Consider the following 22733-nt stretch of genomic DNA (forward strand, 5'->3'; position numbering starts at 1 on the left):
ATTGCCTCAACGAAACCGAGTTTGGAAAACCTTTGAACCAAAGGCCATGCGAGGGTTCCATGATTCCGTGCCTCTTTCCTTCAGCAACCTACCGGCTTTCAGTGTTTACACTGAAGAGAGACCAAACCGACGTGACTTTCTCCAGAAGAGTCCAGCATCTGTGGTAGCTCTTAAACCATGCTCATTTCACGCTTTTCCGCAGAGGCCACGACCTTATAGAACGCGGGTCACAGGTTGAGCGGTCCAGCGTCTCCACGAGACACCTTGAGTTGCCTGGGCAACGCCGACGTCATCGCGTAATCGCATTTATTCGTCGGCGAGAAGCCAAATTGCTCAAAGCGCAGGCGCCTCGTGGGAGCCAATGGGTGCGGCCCGAACGCCGGCGCCGCTGGGCCCCGCCCCTTTCCGATCGAATTCGGGGGCGGGGCGGCAGCGGGAGCGCGCCCGTCTTTCCCGGGCGGCCGGGCGGTTTTCAGTGGCTCTGTGGCTGGGCGTCCCGTTACGTAGGCTACGCATACAGTCACTCCCGAAGGGCCGTCCGGAGCCCGCCCAGATAGCTGCGCCCTCCCAATACCCGGGCACCCCGAAAGCGGGGGCCGCCATGGTACCGGGCGGGGGCTCGAAGTGGAGCTGACTGGGGGCTGAGAAGAGTAGGGGCGACGCACGAAGCCCTTCCCTGCCGTCGGGCCTCCCGCCCGCCGATTTCCAGCCGTCAGGGTCACGCTTCTCTCTGGACACCCTGAACACCGTGTCCCCCAAGCCCCGGTCCCCCTGCGGGAATGTTCAAAAATGAGTACCAGGTAACCCGAATCGGCGCTCCAACCTATCTAAAACATACTCCTCTTGGGTGAAGTAGTTCGTGTTGGGGGTGAGGACAAAGCTCCCTCCCCACTCCCCCTTAACACGGTTTTTTTTTTTTTTTTGTCCCCCCCCCCGCCCCCCGGGTGAGAAGGAAGCTCTGGGTTAGTGGTCTTGACCCCAAAAGAAAAAAGGGGTAAGCATCCGCAGTTTGGGCGTATGATTTGGCTTTTGTTCAATCTCCAGCTCAGTTCTTTTCAAGGTGTATGGATTGCCTGCAACTCTGATTAAAATGGGGATCTTAAACCCCAGCTTGGACCTTCTGGATCAGAATCTTGAGCGCAGGGCCCATAAATCTTGAGTTTTAACAAGTTACTTGGGTACTCACTATTGATGCACACTGATGTCTCAGAAGCTGTTTAGAATAGAGTGAATGAGTGAATACATGAGCGGGTTAAACCAAGAAAGAAAATAAGGATTTTGGCTACGTGCTATTTTCTTTTCCCCTGAAACTGGGGTCAGTGATTCTCAAACACTGGGGCACGTTAGGATCTCTTGGGGGTACTTGTGAAAATGCAGATTTTCTGACTCTCATTCTAGTGAATGAGAGTATCTGTAAAAACTTACCCCAGTTGATTCTGGTGCCCATGGTCCAAAGATCACAATGGGGAAACTGCTTCTGGGTCTTCCTCCGTCACCTTGAGTATCTCAGTGTCTTCAAAACATGGCTTGCTCTCCTCACCTCGCTGGACCCACTGCTCCTTTTTTCACCCTACCCTCCTCCCCTTCCTTCCTACTTCTACCTGAGATTACATTCTCTGTTTACAATTGTCCCCTTGCTGGAACAGTCCTCCATTGATGACCTGTTTGTGGCCTCTACCTTTTTTTTTTTTTTTTAAAGATTTTATTTATTTACTTGACAGACAGAGATCACAAGTAGGCAGAGAGGCAAAGAGAGAGGAGGAAGCAGGTTCCCTGCTGAGCAGAGAGCCCGATGTGGGGCTCCATCCCAGGACCCTGGGATCATGACCTGAGCCGAAAGCAGAGGCTTAACCCACTGAGCCACCCTTGCCTTCTTATGAGTGTCCTCCAAGTAGTCTGCTGTTCTCTTTCTTCTACTCCCATTTGATATCATTAGTGTTAGAACAATTTAAGAGACTTTTCCTCTCAATTTTTGTTGTTATTAAAAAGTATATGCCCACAATGGAAAATTAAGAAAACAGGAGAAAGCAGAAGGAAGAGGGGGTGGATATTTAACCAGGTACAGGGATTTTTCTCTTTAAAAACAAAACAAAACAAAACAAAAACTGCCTCAAATTTAAAAATTTTATTGATATGACCTAATCCCAGAAGCTATAGTAATTTATAGTAATTCTTAACCACACACAGTTTGCACATAATTGCACAGTTGCACATAATATTAAAGCTCAGAAGCAAAAATATCTCTATATTATTGAGAAAAGTTAAAAGTTGGAAATTCTTTACAAAAATCAGACAGATTTGCCCATGTGTGGCATAAAAGAAAATCATATTTCATCTTCATTTCAGATTCTCAATTTCTTGCAATTAACTCTTCCTCAGAGATAATACCTTAATTCTTTTTTTTGATAATTAAAGCTTATGGATATTCAGTAATGTGTTTAGTACTTTTATGTAAACATGGCCCTGCATGTTCTCAGGTTTACAGTAGGGAACACATAGCATGTCTATACAAATGATTCTCTATTTTTCTTATTTTCTTATACAAATTTTATAGATTTCCATATCAATTTATATTAGCTATATAAAAAGATGGGAATGCTCAGAATAAGAATCATACTCCCAAACCCATTCAGTACCAAGCTTTTTTATTAACCAGTACCAAAATACTCAATTTGCCCTTTTTTAAACTTAATCATTGCTGGCACTATTGAATCCTTGCTATATACAAGGTATTATGCTTGATGGTTTATGTTTACTATCCTGTCTAATCCAACAACCCATTTTACAGATGGAGCATCAAGAGGTTAAATAACTCTCAAGGTCAGGTAGTTAATAAATGTCAAAGCTGATATGGGAGTTTGGGTCAGTATGACTGGGAGTTTGGGTCAGTATGACTGGGAAGCTTGTAGCCACAGATAACTTACCAGAATTTATTAACCTGGCTCTAGAGTTGAGTTTAAACCCTTTAGTCAGAGATAAATAGAATGTTTTATAAGCATGATTTATACATGGCAAGTAAACAAACCCTATATCGATAGACTGTAGGGTTTGTATGGCACAATTTGATGTTTATCATTCTTTAAAAAAATTTTTTTTCCTTAAATCATTTATCCAAGGTGACCCAAATCAGAGTGGTTGTGGCTTAAGTACAATCAAGGTATGCTCTAGGAGTTAATAACAGGGATAGTGTTTCCTCCCAGATCTAGTTAACAGACAGATGCCAGGAACAGTGGTTATAGACTGTGTGGTGGATCACATTTCCTCTTCAGCATTGTCTTTCACTTTAATTTAAACATGTTGTTGTTTTTGTTTTCCAGGGAGGTGCATTTGTTGAAATCTTTAGTGCCCAGGGCAAGAATCCTGGAGCAAAATGGAAGATCATTGGTAGTCCATCTGTGATTTGGAAAGTAAGTGTTTGAAGTTAGAGCCACTAAAATCTTAGAAGGAAAGGAGAATTAAGGTTATAAGAAAAAGGTTTTGCTAAGGTTTCAGAACTCTTGTTACTGTTAATTCAAAAACCCTTTCATGACCCTGTTGGCTACAGCTCTCCCAGAAACCACTCCTCTGTCGTTTGAAGACTTTGGCATACATCTCATAACCCTTCTCTGTAGGCCAAGTTCAGCTGTTACTTTAGGTGACTTCAGTGTTTGTGAGGAAAATCTCCAGACCCTGAGCTTCTCAATTTCTGATTTCTTCATCACTAATGACCTCGTCCACTCTCTGTCAGTCCCCATTCCTACTGTCACATCCTGTACCTTACCACAGTAAACTGGAGGGCGTCTGAAATGGCTAAGTAAGACCTTGAGACATCCCTCTCTGACCCCAAGCTTCAGTTCTTAGTCTCATTGTATTTATTCTTCAACCTAATTGAGACCTTTAGGCCATTGGCCTTTCTGCTTCCCCGGTGCTTGGTTTCATTTAGGCATGTATTTCTCTGTCTTCATTTCCTCTCCTCTCCAGCCCAGAATCCAGAGTCTGATTTCAGTCACTTCCCAGGCAAAAGCTTGAATGCCCTTGCTCTTTGTCCTTTCATCATGCTGGCCTCACAGAGGCCAATCGTTTCTGAATAACCAGTCCTCTGTCTTTTCTGAGCGGGGTTCTGAGCCCCTTTAACTTTGGAGAAAAAAAAAAATTGATAACCTCTTAGATTAATAATACTATAAGTTCAACCTGAACATCCTGGAAAGTTCTCCTCTTATGTTCTCTTAGTCTCTCAAACGGTTATTTCTCCATTATCTTCAGGTTTTCAACCCCCAACTCTAACCCCACCCTCAGTCCACAACCAGGACAGGCCCTCTTCACTGACTCACCAGAAGACCTTATGCCCCATTTCATGGGGAAAACTAATGCCATCAAATAGAAACTACCTCAGCCTGCTGCCACCAGACTAAAAACGTATATCTATCCCTATCCCTTTCTCTTTCACTCCTCTCCTATTCAACTGGGAGAAAAACGCCTTTGGACGTTGTTTTATAGGTAACTTTTTAAAGCTACTGTTAACTGAGTGCTTACTGTTTGCCAAGCCCAGATTTAGTATATTACATATATTTATACAGTAGCTTCGTGTGATCGGTACTCTATGCCAATTTTCTGGATGCTAAAACTGAGACCATGGGGAGAGTAAACAGCTTGCTTGAAATTATACAGCTTCCTGTGAATGAGATATCAGTGATGCGGGGAGGGCATAGAGCAGGGAGCATACTTAAGGCTTCCCCAGGGAAATGACATTGGATCTCTAAGAGCTAACCGTGCACTCTGTGGGGCTGGTGGAGACAAGAGAGTTTTAGGCAGAAGGAAAAGCACATACAAATTCCTTGTATTCCAGGAGAGAGCTTAGAATTTTTAAGAACTTGAAGAAGGCTACTAAGGCCAGAATACAGAGGGAAAAAAGAGAGTGCCAGGTAGGAGACTGAAGTTTGCAAAACCACATAGCAGCCAGAGTAGGTGAGGGTTTATGGACCATGTGTTTGATTTGAGTAAGCTGTTGAAAGGTTTTAAGTATATGACCAACTTGTGTATAGATGAAATAATATAGTCAGTCTGTGTGTGTTCATTTCAAATACAGGAGAGATGCTGTTGTGATGGATATAATACAGATTTATTTGAATGCTATTTAATGCTTAGCAGTCTTAGTTACAATGTATTTCTTAACACATACAGAAAAGAAAATTGGGAGGATCTATGAAATATTATAATGGGTCTTTATTGGGAATTTGCTTCAAGATGAGAAAATAACCATCTATATTACCACTTTGAGTTATGGAAATCAGACTGTCACATATAAGAAGGCTTTTTATTTTCAGGTTTGGTTTTGTTCTGTTTATGTTTCTCCTACCATAGTTTTTTTTTTGTTTGTCTTTTTTTTTTTTTTTAAGATTTTATTTATTTATTTGACAGAGAGAGAGAGTGCATACACACAAGCAAGCAGGGTTATAGCAGAGGGAGAGGGAGAAGCATGGTTCTTGATGCAGGGCTTGATCCCAGTACCCTGAGATCATGACCTGAGCTGAAGAAAGACACTTAACCAACTGAGTCACGCAGGCGCCCCTCTCCTACAATAGTTTTTTAAAGTCATCTTAATTGTAACACTTTAATTAGTACAGATTTTCAGTAGGTGATATATCGAACTTCAGGTTGAGCACTAGGGAAATAAGGCAATGATTAATTCCATTTGAGCCATGGCCAGACACCGAGGAGCTTAGGAACCGGATACAACGTAGGTTAGGTGATTTTGTATACGATAATATGGAGTGGTGTTCAGCCTGTGCTGTTAGACCAGGGATACGTAGATAAAGGAGAGGAAGGGTAACTAAATTCTGAAAACTCTAAATTAGTAGCTTTGGAATCCCTGAAACTAGGAAATTTCTTATTATTTGGAGGAAGAGTTTCTTGATACGATAGAGGATTTGTCAAGTGACATACAAGAGCTTCTGTATTCCAATTCCCAGCAGTTTTCAGGGTAAGAGTATCATCAAGGCCCAACTTCTAAGTCATTTGGATCTGGGACTTTTTTCCCCTGTGGATTTGCAGCTCCAGTTTTATGATAGAAGCCAAATAAAATATGTTCCAATTACCACTGTTTTTATTTTTGTTCTACAGGAGTTTGATAAAGAAGTTAAAAGTTTTGTGTTTGTCCTGGAAGGCAGCAGCCAGACAAACAAAATTCAGTTACCAAAGGAGAATAAGCAAATCCGTAAGTAAGATTTTTTTATATTGAAGTTTAACATTTGACTTTTAAATTATACTTTTAGGGCTACCACACAGACATTAGTTTGACTTTTACTGGCATCTGTTAACTTAAAGTAGTAGGTCTGTTTTTAATTTAGAAGTTAACCTTATGCCAGATTTCATATATACATAAATATTATATATATATTAAGTTACATATATATATTTTTGATTCACTGTTGATTCATAACCTAGAAGTTAAGTTTTAAGATTTTTATTTATTTATTTAGAGACTGAGAACCAGAGCACACAAGCAAGCAGGGGCAAAGGGAGGGGGGAGAGAGAATCCCAAGCTGACTCTGCATTGAGCACATAGTCCCATATGGGACTTGATCCCACAACCTCGGGACCCAATCCCACAGCCCCTGGACCATGACCCAAGTTGAAATCAAGAGTTGGAGGCTTAACTGACTGAGCTACCCAACCACTGCTAGAAGTATTTTTAAGAAGATTTATATTATTTGGTAGCCATTGATTATCATAATAATGGTATTAATTGAGTAATTACTGTGTTCCTTCTGAGTTCCCTAGCATTTTACATTTATTAACTCTTTTAATCCTGATAGTAGTTCTTTTGCAGTGAACACACTGAGATTGGTTTTTCATCAAGAAATCAGATAATTAAGGGTAAGCTTTGAAATAAATCCAGGACTTCCTAAGTTATAGGGAAAATCTGAGAAAAAAGTTGTATGAAATACTATAGAAGGCACTACTTAGTGATACATCAACTTACATCTTTCAAGAATATTAATACCTAATAAGTATAAATACAAATATGTGTTTCAACAAAAACTCAAAAAGAGTAGATTTTCAATTCTTTCTTACTTTGGAAATTAGGACCATCATTTTAAAGCAGAGGAACCTTGAAAAATCACCAGTTATTGGCAGAAATGAGGTTAAGATTCAAGACTCTATCACCAGATTAGGCTATGCGTAAACTGATGGCAATTGAAGATACATAATTTTTCAAAATGATTCATCCAGTTTTCATCAACTTTATCCTATGTATTAACTACAGATTTCAATTGATTTATTAAAAATAAGAAGCCAGTTAGTTTTTATGTTGGTCATTTACTTATTTCTTCTTTTACTAATTAAGAACATTTATTGAACACATACAGCATACCCTGTACTATGAAAAGACCTGTTCTTGGTAGCTGATTTTCTCATTTTAATTCAGTTTTCTAAACTTTCACAGGCTTTGCTTTATCTCCCACTTAAAGCTACTGCATACATATTATAGATTTCTTTTTTTTTTAAGATTTTGTTTATTTGTCTCAGAGAGAGAGCTCGTGCGCACAAGCTGGGGGAGTGGCAGGCAGAGCAGGCTAGGAAGAAGCTGGCTCCCTGCTGAGCGAGGAGCCTGGTGTGGGACTTGATCCTAAGACCCTGGGATCATAATTTGAGCGGAAAGCAGGCACTTAACTCACTGAGCCACCCAGGCATCCCCATGTTATAGATTTCTAAGATATAAACTGAGCCATGGAAATTATAGATTGAAGATGATTAATTTTTAAATGGTTTGCCAGTGTTTCTAAAATAAGAAACAAAAGCTCAAAGAGAAGGGTTAATCTTGGTTGAAATCATTATTAACTTACTACCATTTTTAAAAAATGATTTCCTCATAGTTCCTTTTTTTTTTTTTTTTTTTTTTAAGAATTTCATTTATTTATTTGACAGAGATCATGAGCAGGCAGAGAGAGGGGGAGAAGCAGTCTCCCCGCTGAGCAGAGAGCCCAATGCGGGGCTCAGTCTCAGGTCATGAGATCATGACCTGAGCCGAAGGCAGAGGCTTAACCCACTGAGCCACCCAGGCCCCCCCCCATAGTTACTTTTAAACAGTAGAGTTTTTTTTTTTTTTTTATTTCCACAAAAATTTGTATACTTGTAAATGAGGTGAACTAAGATGAGCCAGAGAAATGTGTCTGAAACTGTAGGTTGTTCTTGTTACAGGAGGCATGGTCCATCTGTTTTAAGGATATTGACTTTGTCAGATGGATACATCTGATTTGCAGGAACGTGGCTTTGTTCTAAACCAGTGTTCTCTTGTTGGCTTATCCTTCTATGCACTGCCCTTAGCATCTATTCACATAATCAGGTTACTGATAAAATCAAGCCTTTCTCAGCTGGATTTGAGAAAGATTTCTCCTCTACCAAAGACTTGGTGACTAAAGACAAGTTCCCTTTTCCTACATTTATCTGAGTGTTTTTTTAAGACATAAAACAAGCTTAATGTGTTATAATTGCTTTGTAAAAGGAAAAATGATAGTTTTAATTGGAAGAAACAGAAGAATCTTTTAATGTGTTTCTTGTACAATGCCCTGTAATTAAAAATTAATCTGGCTCTTCAGCAGCGTGTGTGGTACTGTAACAAATGAAACAGTTTATAGAGTCTGCCCGGTACTAATGCCTTTAAGATTAATTATTTGTAATTTTTGATAACAGAACTTTATAGCTATTTTCACTCGTATAAAATGACCTTCTGTGTGAAGTTGTTGTTAAATTAAATCGCATGTCTTGAGTAGAGAATTGGTTTTCCATTAACATTTCTTAATTTAGTTCAGTTACCATTATATATTCCTATTTTAAGAGTAAACATCTACTTTATTTATGCAAGCTTAAAGTGAGCTACCCCATATGTATTTCCCACTATATTAGGTACTTAGGAAAAAAGCTTAATGATGAAAGTAAGTATTTTTAACCATTTCATTTTAAATAGTGCTATTTCTGAGTTATATTTGAGCATCTCAAGAGTTTTTTTTTTTCATAGCATTTAATCAAATAAAGGAAAGCGTGATATTGATAATCAGATTGTGCAATTCTCTAGTGCAAGAATCTTGCACCATCCACTCTGTACCCCTAACTTAGTATATCATATATAGTATATCAAATAAGTTTGTTAACTTTGTCCCAGGAAGGAACTGTCACAATTTGGGTTATAATTTCTAATTGTAACCAGTTCGTGTTCATAACCAGGTTTGAGTAAATGATTAGCCAACTAAGTAAAGAAATCTGTGATGCTCTTCATCCTGGATCGTGCTGTGGAGCTGCCTATATGAGATGCAGCAGAGTCACACACAGACATCTGTCCTTTGGTTGGTCTGCCCCAGGACTTAATCTTTTTGAGGCCCTTATTTGAAACCTTTGTTTTGTCTGGCAGTGGCATCTGAATCTTATGGTGTGTCTCTTGGGATCAGTATCCCTGAAGCCTTTTGTTTATCTAAGTTTCAGCTGATCTGGAGGATGAGGATGATGTCATCTTTATGAGGTTCCCCCCCACCAACCTATTCCCACCCCTACTTTGGTGGTATGCTTAAAATAAATGTCATTATGACTTGCTTTGTTTTAAACTCTTCAGTGGTCTTGAACTTGCCGCTCTATTGATAGTGCTCTTGCCAAGGTCACTAGTGATCTCTGTATTCCTGAATCCAGTGGGTAATTCTCAGCCCTTATCTTGCTTGATGTATCAGCAGCAATTGACAAGTTGGCACCATCCTCCTGCGTATATTTCCTTTACTCACCTTTTTTTTTTCTTTACTCATCTTCCAGGGTGCCCATTATCTGGGTTTTCTTTCCACTTCACTGGTCTTCTTTTTTAGTTTGCTTTCATGGTTCTTCCTCTCCCCAACCCAGCTTCATGTTGCAGTGCCTGTAGACCTGACCCTTGACACTCTGTCAAACTCTAATTACTACTTTGTTTATCAGTGCTAGTCTCATGTTGTAAAAACCATCCCTGTCTTACTCCAGCTTGAATTTATTTCCAAATCCTACTTCTCCCTCAAACTCCGGACTTGTATCTTCAGTTGCTTAGATGACATTTCTGTTTGGACAGCTTTACCTTACAAATCATTCCTGTTGCTACAGATAGCCACATCTCTGTTGTTAGCAACCTGTCTTTCCAGTAGCTCTGACAAAAAAACTTCAGTCAGTCTGATTTTTTTCTCTCTTCATTCAGTTCATCAGGAAGATCTTGTTGGTTCTATCTTCAGCTTTGACTTCGAGTCTGACTACGACCTTTTGTCTCCTCCAGTGGTACCATTTCTCATGCTTGGAATATCTCCTGCATTCATCTTCTCATTCCCCCCCCCCCATTTTTTAACTTGTTTCCCTACCATTTGTTGTCAGTTTCACAGCTAGAGTAATACTTATACAAATGTGAGGCTCTCCACTACTGAAAATATCCCATCTCTGAGTGAAAACCAAAGATCTGTAGGACCCTACAGTATCTGATACCGTCTTTTTTTTTATTTTAAGATTTTATTTATTTATTTGACAGAGAGAAATCACAAGTAGGCAGAGAGGCAGGCAGAGAGAGCAGAGGAAGCAGGCTCCCTGCCGAGCAGAGAGCCTGATGCGGGACTCGATCCCAGGATGCTAAAATCATGACCTGAATGGAAGACAGAGGCTTAATCCACTGAGTCACCCAGGCACCCATCTGGTACCCTCTTAATTCTCTGACCTTATCTCTTGTTGCTCTTGCTATTGTTCTCTCTGTTGCGACCATATGGGTCTTCTTGCTGTTTTCAAATGTAGCCTGGTGCTCTGTCACCTTTGCACCTATGCATAAGCTGGTAACCCTCTGCCCAGAACTTTCTTTTCCCTAATAGCTGCATGGCTCACCATCTCCTCTTCTTTAGGCCTTTACTACAGTGTCCTCTTCTCAATGACAGCCCACCCCACCCTATAATTTATAGCACTTCCACACTCTTGATCCCTTTTACCTTTCTCTGTTTTTTCCATGTACTTGCCATCATTTAACATGTTATTTGTTTCTTAGGGTTTGTTTTTTTCTATTGTTTTTTCTCACTATTGCTAGAGGTAAGCACCTCCAGCACAGAAATTAAGTCTATTTTGTTCACCTAGTATAGTGTCTGACACATAGACATTCAGTAAATCTTTGTGGAATAAATAAATGAATGTATGAGTGGATTCCCATTGATCTTAGGATGACCTATATCCTTCGCATGGCCTTCACGGCCCTGAATGATTGAGATCTAGCTATTTGCCAGAATTACCTCCTCTGCTTTTCCCTTTCTGTGTCTTTTACCAGCCCTTTATGTCTTTATAGATTCATCTGCTCCTCTGTGGCTTTTTTCATCACATGATGGAATATCACCTCTTCCTATAATATTTGTTCCTCCATATCCCTCACACACTCAACCCCTATTCTTTCTTCCCAGCTGAATTCCAGTGTTATTTCTGCCAGAAAACCCTCACTCATCATCCTCTTCCCTCCAGCGACCCAGGATTATACACTTTCATTGCACCCTGACCTTTTCTTTCTTGGAACTAGAATATCGGTTCTAAGAGAATAGAGACAGTATTTGTGTTATTCACTACAGACACATCCACATTGAGTCTGGCATGTAGTAGATGCTTATTAAGTCTTTTGTTGAATGATATATCTAATTTAATCCATACAAATAATCCTGTGAGGTATATATCTAATTTGTCAGCTCAGTTTTACATATGAAAGGAAAAGAGCCCAGAGAAGTCTTCTTATTTGCCCGAGGAATGTGGAATGATCCAGAATAGAGGCATGCCTGTTTCCTGCCTTCTGGGTGGAAGTGGGAGAGATACAATTCAGTGTGCTGTTTGTGCCAGGACTGCACTAGGAACCAGGAAGTAGCTTCAGTCATGACATGGCAGAGCACTTGTAAAGGATGACTGTGTTGTGTTCTTGTTCCAAACTCATAGACAATGAGACAAACACTTGTGAGGAGTATGTGCGGTATACAACTGTCACTGGCTGTAATGAAGCAAGTATAAAACCACTGTTTAAAAACCTAATGGTATTTTACCAGTTAAATGTGTTCTAAAATATTCAAAGAAAAGAAGGACCTGACCTTTTAAAAATAGAGGTAGTTTATCTCAGCAGAGAATAGATTATGAAACTGCAGGAACCTGCATATTTCAGTAAAAAAAATGAAATTTTTATGAATTTATATACTTGATGGGCATTTTTTGACTAATAGTAGTCACATTCAGCATTTCTTAGTGATTTTCAATATAATGTAGCCAAGAAGAGTCAGTTTAAATTTACTAGGCCATTGGAAAAAGTATTACTGTAGAGTTTATTTAGCATTTCTGACACATAGGATCAGTGTATGTCAAATGTTATTAAAGTACTTTTTTCTTTGTTGGATCATCACCATATGGTATTGTCATACTTCTTTTACTCTTAGAAATGAAGCCTTTTGGACACCAAGGCTTCTGTATGTGAGAAAGTTGAATTACAAAGCTTTCTTTTTTTGAGGGCAAGTGTCTTTCATATCTAAAAATGTTCATAGGAAAATGCCCTGTATGTGTAGCATAGTTCATTGTTCTTGAAGAAAATTGGGCCAATTCAATGAGATTTGTGATACAATTTAAGGAACTTTGTAAATTCATTTATCCAGGTGCTGTCTCAGCTCTGTATACAGAGGCCATTGTGCAATGGAAAAATGCCATAGGGCCCATCAGTGGAAGATGCGGGAGAGAGATTAATTAATGATGATGTATTCAAGTTAGCCTCATTTTGATATCTCACTTCGATTTTGTAGTCCAGAACTCAGAGATGCCTCGCTGGCTTTTCCCATAAATATGGTAAAATCCAGTTCCTAGGATGTTTACAAAGGTCAGAGCCTGTTATTCCCTGTTTCCATTATATTACTACTCTATTTATGGCTCTCTGGAGCAGTTTGTAAGCTTAGCATTATAAGTAAAAACTTATCTTTGTATGTTGGATTTAAAAGATACTGGGCAGGGGCACCTGGGTGGCTCCGTGGGTTAAAGCCTCTGCCTTCTGCTCAGGTCATTATCTCAGGGTTCTGGGATCAAGTCCCACATCGGGCTTTCTGCTCAGCAGGGAGCCTGCTTCCCTTCCTCTTTCTCTCTGACCTCCTCTCTGTCTGCTTGTAATCTGTCAAATAAATAAATAAAATCTTTAAAAATAAATAAATAAAAATAAAAAAAATAAAAGATACTGAGCAGATGTGACCAAATATGTTTATTTTGTAGGAACTAAATTTTGGGTAAAATGTGGGAACTAATTAAGTTGTTCAGGAATATTGCAAAACAGTTTAGCAAAGGAGTTATAAACCAGAACATACATCCAGATTATCCAAACATGTGTTGTTAAAAAACACAACAAGCAAACACACACACATGTATTATCGCTTTGAAATAGATAAATTTGTTAAGTCTACTGAATTGGAATAAACAGAAAATAATATGCCTTTTAGATGAGTTGCCTTCTTTTATCCAAGTGTTGCCCCATACTGTTAGATTTCTAGGATAGATTCACAGATAAGTTAGAACATTTCTATTTCCTACAGAAGTCCCACATGAGGAATTAAGTTCCTAAAAGCCATGTTTTAGGAGGAAGTGATTCTAAAACATCCAATAGGAACATCATAATTGAGAGAGCAAGCAAAAGTTCAAAATCTAAGAGAAAAGGAATTAAGTGAATGGGTTTGAAAAGGTAATATAAAATCAATTGATTTTCAAAGCAGTTGTAGACTTCAGCCATCGAAAGTGCCATAGGGGTTGGTTTTTCTTCAAATATTTTTAATTCAGATGAAAATGGTGATGGGGAATGAAAGTGATCAGTTTGTGGTTTGTGAGCACTGAACTAATTAAAAGTATGTTAAATTAAGAAAAGGCATTATAAATGAAAATATGTTCCTCCATCCATCTCACTGTGGACACATTTAAAACCATATGAACCAGCTATGGCTCATCAAACCTTCAGTTGTAGTTGTCATAAATAGAATTGTTTCTCTTGATCTATTGTTTTTTATTAAGTTCTTTAGTACAATTAAAACTGTCAGCAGATAAAAATAAATGCCACATGTTTTTATGGTTGCCTTGATGTGAATCTGTAGTTCAGTTTTATAGGTTTCTATTGAATGTGTACATTCTCTTGCAACCTAATAAAAATGGTAAGTAAAAAATTACTATTTTTTAAAATTTTCATAAAAGTTTCACCAAGCCCACAGATGGGACCTTAAGAGGCAACATTTGTTGTTACAGTTTGATTTGGTTTTCATCAGCTTTTTTGCTTTTATAATGAAGTTGTAACTCATGGGCAGTGCTATTACAAATCTACTATATTACTGAAGTGCTAGAAGCTTCAGGTTGTTGATGGTGCGTGATTGTGTTGGTTTATATGCACATATAAGTGGTTTGGACATATGAATGTATATTTTCCCCCTCTCATTCCAGTTGGACTGATCCAGAGGTTTCTCGTACTTCAGATTTACATTCCCCTGGGACAAGACTTCTCCACGGAGTTGCTGTAAGATGTACAGAACTTTTTTCAATGTTTTATATGTATTAGACATTTGATCAATTGAAACAGTATAGACAGTCATTAATTACAAGTGGCAGTTTTTGCATTAAAGAGCAGTGACTTATCAAGTTGACATGAAGTAATTAAACTAATTTAATTGTATTTCTCAGATATCATTATAGTCTGGCATTTCCCCAGGGGAAGAAGGCAAATTTCATCTGTTTAAGAAAATACCAAAGGGTTATGGATTTGACAAAAAACAGCCTATAACATGCAGAAACAAATAATCCAAAAATTTAAGATTTTTGTTCAAATGAGGGGCAGTTTTGTACTCTCTGCTATTGAAAACCACATTTGGATTAAAATGGATCAAAATACCTCATCTTAAAGTTATTTACTTTAGCTTAGAAATAAATATCAGCTGACACATGAATGGCTTAGAATGTATTTGTTTTAAATAGCCTTACTGTGAACAGATTATTTAGCAAAAAATGAGAATATACAACTTTAACTCAATTGGGCTGTCTGTTGGCTGAGATGATTGTGAGAATGAAAATAACATTTGATTTATACACTCATATAAAATGGAATCTTGCTTAAGATTTCATTAATACATTTGCACTTTTAATAACATTAGATTTAAGGTATGCTCTTTTCTCATTTTTCTTTGTAATTAATAGCTGTTCGGGGCCTAAGCTTAGTCTTTTATTTTCCCTGCTGGAATAAACGGCTTTTCCTATTAATGAAGTTAATTTTGTACTAGTCGCATTGGTGCAAACTGAGAGGAAGGAAGAGCTTTCTTAGTAAAATGAGAAAAACATAAATTTGAGATTATTCTTTTGTCTTTGTTTATATACATTAAATTATTAGTGATTAGTATGTATGTTGGGAAAAATATAAATTTAGATAATAACATATGATCTTGTTTTCTTAGCTGATAAAGGATAGATGGAACAATATATACCTTCGTTTTATTCAACTTTAAACCACAGTAAACTTCCAGGGTTTTCTGGAAGTTTATCATCTGCCATGGTTATCATGATTCTTTAAAACAGTTCTTACAGTAACAGCACCAACATGCTATTTGAGGCTCTTATATATCTTTCCCTGGTTCTGCAGAAAAAGCATTTTCAAGACTGTAAAGGCATTCCAAAGGTGCGGAGAATACCACATAAAGCTCTATTTCCAATGTAGGGGAAAGTGGTTCCTACCAAATGGAAGGAGGCAAACTGTATTTTATTTTTAAGCTTATTAAGTTCCTTATATAGAAATCCAGTGCAGTGCCTTTCCTTCTGATCTCTACCACCTGTGCTTTGAGATTCTTCGGAAGCTGCGGCAGGGGCACTCGTGGTTGGCTTTCTGATCAAAGCTGTGCAGGATGCTTGGCTTAACCTTGGAGCAGACTCTCACTGAGAAGCATTCTTCACCTATGCAAAATCAAGCTTTATTTGTGCCCCCAAATACTTGAGCTTATCACCCTAGCCTAGGCAAGATACTGTTTTAACTAAGTTAGTAATAACTAAATCTTTAATTATTGAGAAATTGACAGGTATGTTAGTATGTTAGGTTTAACTTTGTCTCAGCAAGAGAGTAGCTGCTCTAAGTAAGCCTGACTACACCTTCATTACCCTATTATTAATGAACATCTTGGCTAACTTAAGGATGGAAAAACACTTTCAGGGGTGATGGGATTACTTACTAGATTTTGAATTCACTTGACTGTAATCATAGATTCTCTTGTGCGCTATGGACAAGCATTTGGATTTTTCCAGTGGCTTTAGATTTATAGTTTTAGGAAATAAATGTCTTATGGACAGAAGATCAAAATTATTAAATAACTGGCATTCTCTGTCCTGACCTTGTGAATTTAGCAGATTATAAGGAAATATGTTACCTCTGCATTTGAATTTGCTGCTAATAGATAATCAAGATATTTTGCCATTTTAAGAAGTAATGGCAGAGACCATATTTTTACAAGAAAGAACATAGAAAAATGAGTATAGACTGTCTTTCTAACTGTAGCTTTTTTTTTTTTTTCTTAAATGAAAAGACTTTCTTTCAACACTTTTAGTGTTTTACTGTATTTCTAGCAGCATAGCTCCGGGCTATTTGAAATAATACATTTCCCTAATAAGCTTGGAAAGTCTTATAGCAGAAAGATATCTGGCTTCTAAAATATTGCATTGTCAGAATGGGAGAGGCATTTTGTTTCGCAAAGATACGACAATGCATCAAGAGGTTTTCATAAGCGGAGTCTTGCCAGCTGCATTATGAATGTAATCATCATTTCTTCAGTATCTTCCCGTGTCTCTCACGTCCACTAGATGGTGATACTGCTCAGGGGAGGTCATCATCTGTGGGTTCTTGGATGCCTTGGTACCAGCAGCAGCCCTGCGTGAGGAATCCTCCAGTCAGTCCACAAATTACTGAATCCCTGTTCCTGTCAGGCAGCGGTTTGGGGTGGGAGGTCAATACACAATAAATGTGTACACTTTTTCCTACTCGACTTCTTCCCTCCTGGTCCCAGACTGCCATCGCATCGCCCCTCATCTGCTGTTGAGCATCCCCGTGGATTTCCCAGATTCTCCTGTCTTTTTTCAATGCCGTCCCCACACTGTAGCTGGCGTGATCTTTCTAAAAACCAACTGGAATTCCCATTGTATCGAGGATAAACTCTCTCCAGTTCTTGATGGCCCTGTGTCTGTCCCCTCTCCCTTCTCATCTCATACCTTTATGCCCTGAGCTCATCATTTGTCAGCCAGACTGGTGCCTTTTTGGCCTTACTGGCCTTACTGGCTTTCCCTTTCTCACATACCAGATGAAGTCTTTTCTTAGGTTCCTATGCACAAGTGGTTTATATCCCCATTTCTTTGCCTTGCTAATTCCTACTCAGTCTTCTCATCTCAGTTTATGTGCCTTTGCTTCAAAAGGCCTTTTTGGATTTTGCCTTACTAAATGAGTTTCATCTTTTATGCTCTTTTCTAGCACCCTTCTTTTTCCTTCTTTTTTTTTTTTTTTAAAGATTTTATTTATTTATTTGACAGAGAGAAATCACAAGTAGATGGAGAGGCAGGCAGAGAGAGAGAGGGAAGCAGGCTTCCTGCTGAGCAGAGAGCCCGATGCGGGCCTCGATCCCAGGACCCTGAGATCATGACCTGAGCCGAAGGCAGCGGCTTAACCCACTGAGCCACCCAGGCGCCCTTTCTTTTTCCTTCTTTACGGCTATACCAGTTTATAATTCCGTGCACTTGGTTATCTGTCTTTGGGGGTAGATTTTGAGTTCCACGAAGATAGGGACCCATGGGTTCTGGTCACATGATATGCCAGGACCAGGAACCTAACAGATGCCTGGCACAAAAGCTCTGATGTGGGTGAGGAGGCAGTGGGGACAAATGGACTGAAATGAATGAACAGGACCCAATCTGTGTCCTCACAAGAGTTTATTCAGAGAGTGAAAGATCAGTTAAAAGGCAATTTAAATACATCTTTTTTTTTAAAGATTTTATTTGTTTATTTGACAGAGATCACAAGTAGGCACAGAGAGGAAGAAGCAGGCTCCCCACTGAGCAGAGAGCCCGATGCGGGGCTGCGGGGCTAGATCCCAGGACCCTGGGATCATGACCTGAGCCAAAGGCAGAGGTTTTAACCCACTGAGCCACCCAGGTGCCCCTAAATATATCTCGATAAATGTTGTGATGACATAAAAGCAGGACCTGTAGGTGACATGGGAAGTATTAGGTGGAAGTAAGAGCAAAAGCTTGGGCCTGGACAGATCCAGTGTCAAGTCCTGGTTTACCTCTCTGTGACTTTGGGCCATTTACTAAACTCTCCTCACCCATGGGATGAGAGTTATAATATCTACTTCAGAGATGTGTCATAAGAAGTAAATGAGAATATTAACATAAAGTAACAATGGTTCAATTTACTAATCACTTACTATATACTGGACATTGTCCCAAATGCTTTGTTTTAGTTGAATTAATCCTCAGAATGAACATATATAATAGTCATAATCACTGCCTCTGTTTTACCATTAAAGATTCTGAAGTCTAGAAAGATTAAGGAATTTGTCACAGATTATAGACCGACTAACTCTTAGAGCTAGAATTCAGGGACGCCTGGGTGGCTTAGTCAGTTAAGCCTCTGCCTTCCGCTAAGGTCCTGATCCCTGGGTCCCAGAGTCTAGTCCCACATCAGGCTCCAGGGAGCCTTCTTCTCCATTTGCCTGTCACTTCCCCTGCTTGTGCTTTCTCTCTCCCTCTCTCTGACAAATAAATCATAAAAAATAAAATCTTAAAAAAAAAATAGAGTTAGAATTCAGACTTAGAGTTTTAATGTGGGACCTGTGCTCTGCACTCTGCACCACAGTGCCGTGCCGTCGTACTTGAAAATACCATTATTTTTCTATAGTATACTCTGTTTTTCTATACAAACTGTACATACATACATATGTAGTGGGGGTATTTATTTGAATCCTGTATAAGACAAAAGTGCTAAGCCTTCTGTGTCTTCCTGTAATAAACATAGTGCTATCATTTGAGTTCTGGGAGGGGAAAGGTCTTTCATTCTAGATGTTGCTCTTTATTCAGAGCTTCATAACCTGACCAGCAATTATCCAAACACATTACATTTTGGGTGTAGAGAAAAGGCAGTGTTTACCGTGCTAATGCATAATGTATTAGCAATAAAGCAACACAGTTCTCTCTTACTTCTCTTCTGGTGTCAGCCCACAAAATAAAATCCCCTCCCTTACTTTTTAAAAAATAAACTCTTTTTGACTTACTTCTTAGCATTAGCACTTTTCATTTCCAAAGTATGTTAGTGTACCTATATCTCACTATTTAACCTGAAGTTAAATGATTTAGTAAACAACAGATTTTTGAGAATTCTTTCCTTTTGTGATCTCTTCCGTGCATGGCAGTGGGAAGTCAGCGGCTCCCTTGTGTGGGTTGTTAGGTGTTTCAGAGCCTGGGGGCAGACATCTGGTGCACGGGAGGAACACCACGAACCTGAGCTCTTGGAAAAGAACCAACTGCATCTTGAAATAGAAATCCGTTTTGCTATATTTGATGCTGCCAGTCACATTAAATGATTTTGGAATATTATATTTTTTGACAGGAATTGCATTCATTTTACTGAATATTGTTGAGCTGCATTAATTCCTTTCTCTATCCTGATTTTGTCATTATTTCAATGAATTCTGAGAGGCATTTTGTACTGTTAATGCCTCTAGTGAATTGACATTATTTTTCTCATTTTCACTCATCTCAACCAGTGCCTTTCCAGGAGATGGGATGAAAGCACTATGAAGCTGGTGGTGGGCATCATGTGCTATTTGGAGAGGTGGGGGATGCTTAGCCTGCAGGTCCTGGGAAATATTATTGCCAGAAGGTTTCGCATTTTGAGCCTTTAGGTATTTGGAGTACTGCTTTCATTTCGAATCTCATGAGGTAAATTCTTTAAAAAACAACAACAACAACAACAACAAAATACCTGCTGATCCTTTATGATGTCTTCATTGCAGTATTCTGAATTTGAATTTATATCTGAGTAGAATTTAATGATTTTTAGCCTAGAATTCCATCTGAGATTTATGATGCTCATTCCAGAATTTTTCTCTCATCCTTTTGCTGTATCCCCTAGTTATATGCCTTTGGGCCAGGCACTTAACTTCTGTCTCAATTTCCTCTTCAGTAAATGGTAATGTGCGCTTTTTTCTTTTGTTTTAATTGTCAGAGTTAATCGGTGATGTTGGTTTTTTTCCTAAGAAATACTAGGAAGGTTAGGTCCATGTGGATCTTAAAGTTTCCTCTTTCATTTTTGTAAAATGGAAAATTGAAACATACCCATCCCACAAAACAAAACTTTAGCCTCAAGGTAATTTAATAAAAGTTTTCCCTGTATCAACCTTTTTTGTATTGCTGCTAGTGAGCTAGACAAAAAAGTGAAAAGAGAAGTTTAATAGAAGTTTTAGGCCCTTCTACCCTATTGAGATTTGCTCCTGTCTCTTCTTGAGTAACATTGGGGATGGTAGACTTCTCTGAAATTTTGTACCAAGTAAAGGAAATATGGTCTCCAGCCACAGACCTGTTCTTTTCACATGGCATCCGTCTTCTTCAGCCACTTTAAAGCCACCAGGGTTGAAAGAATACCTAAATTTGATACCTTTACATTAGAATGACATTGGCAAAAGCTTTTGAGATTATATCCATTTAACCAAGCACAAATAACTAACTCTTCCTGTGGAAAATATATGTTTTTGTTTCTTTGGTCATTTTGATCCCTTTCTTTGGAGAAAAGAGCGGTTTCTATATATCTCTTAAGTAATGTGTAGAAACAATGTTATCCAAGAGTCAAGTATTCTATTATCCAATAAAATATTTTATGTCACATCTCTAAACTGTGTCTTTAGAACCTGGCAAAAATGGCCAGGTGTTGCTCTTTCTCAAACTAGTAGGAGTATCGAGTACTAAGGTGGTCATGACATTGCAAGTTTCATTAACATTTTGAATGTAGCTCATGGCTAATTCCAACTTCTATTTTTTCTTTTTAAAATCATCAGTATTTAAATCTCATTATTTTAATTATATCCAATTAAATGTACTTGCATAATCAGTATATTTTGTTACATGCATTAGTAAGGAGAGCACTTTAAGATGCTTTGCATAGTGTCTTTCATAATATATTAAATTTGCATGCCTTAAAATAGGTTTTATGTAGGAGATTTAGATAACACATGTGGTAGGTATATAAATCAGATGCCAGATTCCTTATCTATTAAATAAGTGTTTTTTGAGAAATCTTTTTTTTCTGGTTATTAGTTTGGTTCATTTTACTTTTCTAAATTATCTTGACAGTACTCTTTAGATAACCTAGATAACCTCTTTTAACCTAACATTCTGAAAGCTAAAACACAATACTAGCAAAAGAAAAATTGCACATATGTAAATATTAGGAAGTATTCTTACACTAATTAATTTATTATGCAAAATCCTAATTAAAGGTCATACACTTGTTAGAGTGCTCTGCAGTTAAATTATTGCCCTAAACACCATCAGGGCATAAGTCAAAGTCCTGTGATGGGTCAGCTTGCAGAGTCCTGGGAGTCACTGGTTTTGCCCTGGGCAAGATGCTGAGCTGTGTCACAGCCTCATTTGTACAATGGGGGAGATATTCATACCTATTTATTGAGTAATTACAAGGATTAAATTCATAATGCCAAATGGTAACGGAATAGTTAATTCATAATTTTTATATCTCTAAGTGCTAAAATATTTAATTTTTAGATTGTTCTTCTAACATTTTTTAAAAGATTTTTTTAAATTTATTTGAGAGAGAGAGAGGGAGAAAAATGAGCCGGTGAAGGGGCAGAGGGAGAAGTGGGCTCCACATGTGGCTTGGTCCCAAAACCCTGGGATCATAATCTGACCCGAAGGCAGACGTTTTACTGACAGAGCCACCCAGGTGCCCCGGTTCTTCTAAAACATTTTGAAACAAGTTGGGCGTGCCTCTTCTCCCTGTGAAGTTTTCATGGTACTAGTCCCTGAAGAGAGATGGGAAAGCTTTTTTTGACTACTGACTCATGCAGGTATTCCATCTGGAAGAAAGTGATCAACATGAAGATGAAAAGAAGAGTCTCCCATCTGTTGGTTATGGATGCTAGCAGTTTATTTGAAAGACAACTGTAGGAACTCCCAGCTTAGAGCATTGGTTTGAAGGGACTTACAGGTGACCAGGCCAAGTTCAGAACCAACCACAGTTAGACAGGAAGGTTCATCAGTGAATAAACAGGCCCTGGGAGACATAGATAAAGCACATAGATTTCCAGTGTTTAAGGTATAAGATGTAGGCCTTTGCTGTTTACTACAGCCCGTGTTCTTCACTAACAGGGATGATTAAAGATGACTCATAGCAAATCCCATATCTTCCAAATGCTCTTACTTCTTTAATATGGCAGAGTTGGAAAGATGGGTTTCTTCAGTGCCATTGATATAGCTCACTTTTTATTGTCAGAAGAAATGTTTCATCTGGTTTGGTTCTCTTTCCTTCTCACTGTATTTTTTTTTTAAGATGTATTTATTTGAGAGAGAGAGCACAAGCAGGGGGAAGGGCAGAGGGAGGGGAAAAGGAAGAGAATCTCAAGCAGACTTTGCGCTGAGCACAGAGCCCAACGATGTGGCTCTTGTCTCACAGCCCAGAGGTCATGACCTGCACCGAAATCAAGAGTTGGATG

General features: G+C 38.7%; 1 protein-coding gene across 3 annotated transcripts in view; it reads left to right on the forward strand.

Moving 5' to 3' along the window:
* The first annotated feature begins 481 nt into the window (after positions 1–481).
* CFAP20DC (CFAP20 domain containing) overlaps positions 482–22733 on the forward strand; it is a 253473-nt gene continuing 231221 nt past the window's right edge. For all 3 annotated transcript variants that reach the window (XM_044253283.1, XM_044253284.1, XM_044253285.1), the window contains exons 1-4: positions 482–800; positions 3318–3407; positions 6100–6193; positions 14434–14506. In XM_044253283.1, the coding sequence (XP_044109218.1) occupies positions 780–800; positions 3318–3407; positions 6100–6193; positions 14434–14506 (278 nt within the window). In that variant the 5' untranslated portion in view covers positions 482–779. The remainder of the gene's footprint in view (positions 801–3317; positions 3408–6099; positions 6194–14433; positions 14507–22733) is intronic.

Source organism: Neovison vison, chromosome 6, assembly GCF_020171115.1.
Source record: "Neovison vison isolate M4711 chromosome 6, ASM_NN_V1, whole genome shotgun sequence".
Classification (NCBI taxonomy): Eukaryota; Metazoa; Chordata; class Mammalia; order Carnivora; family Mustelidae; genus Neogale; species Neogale vison.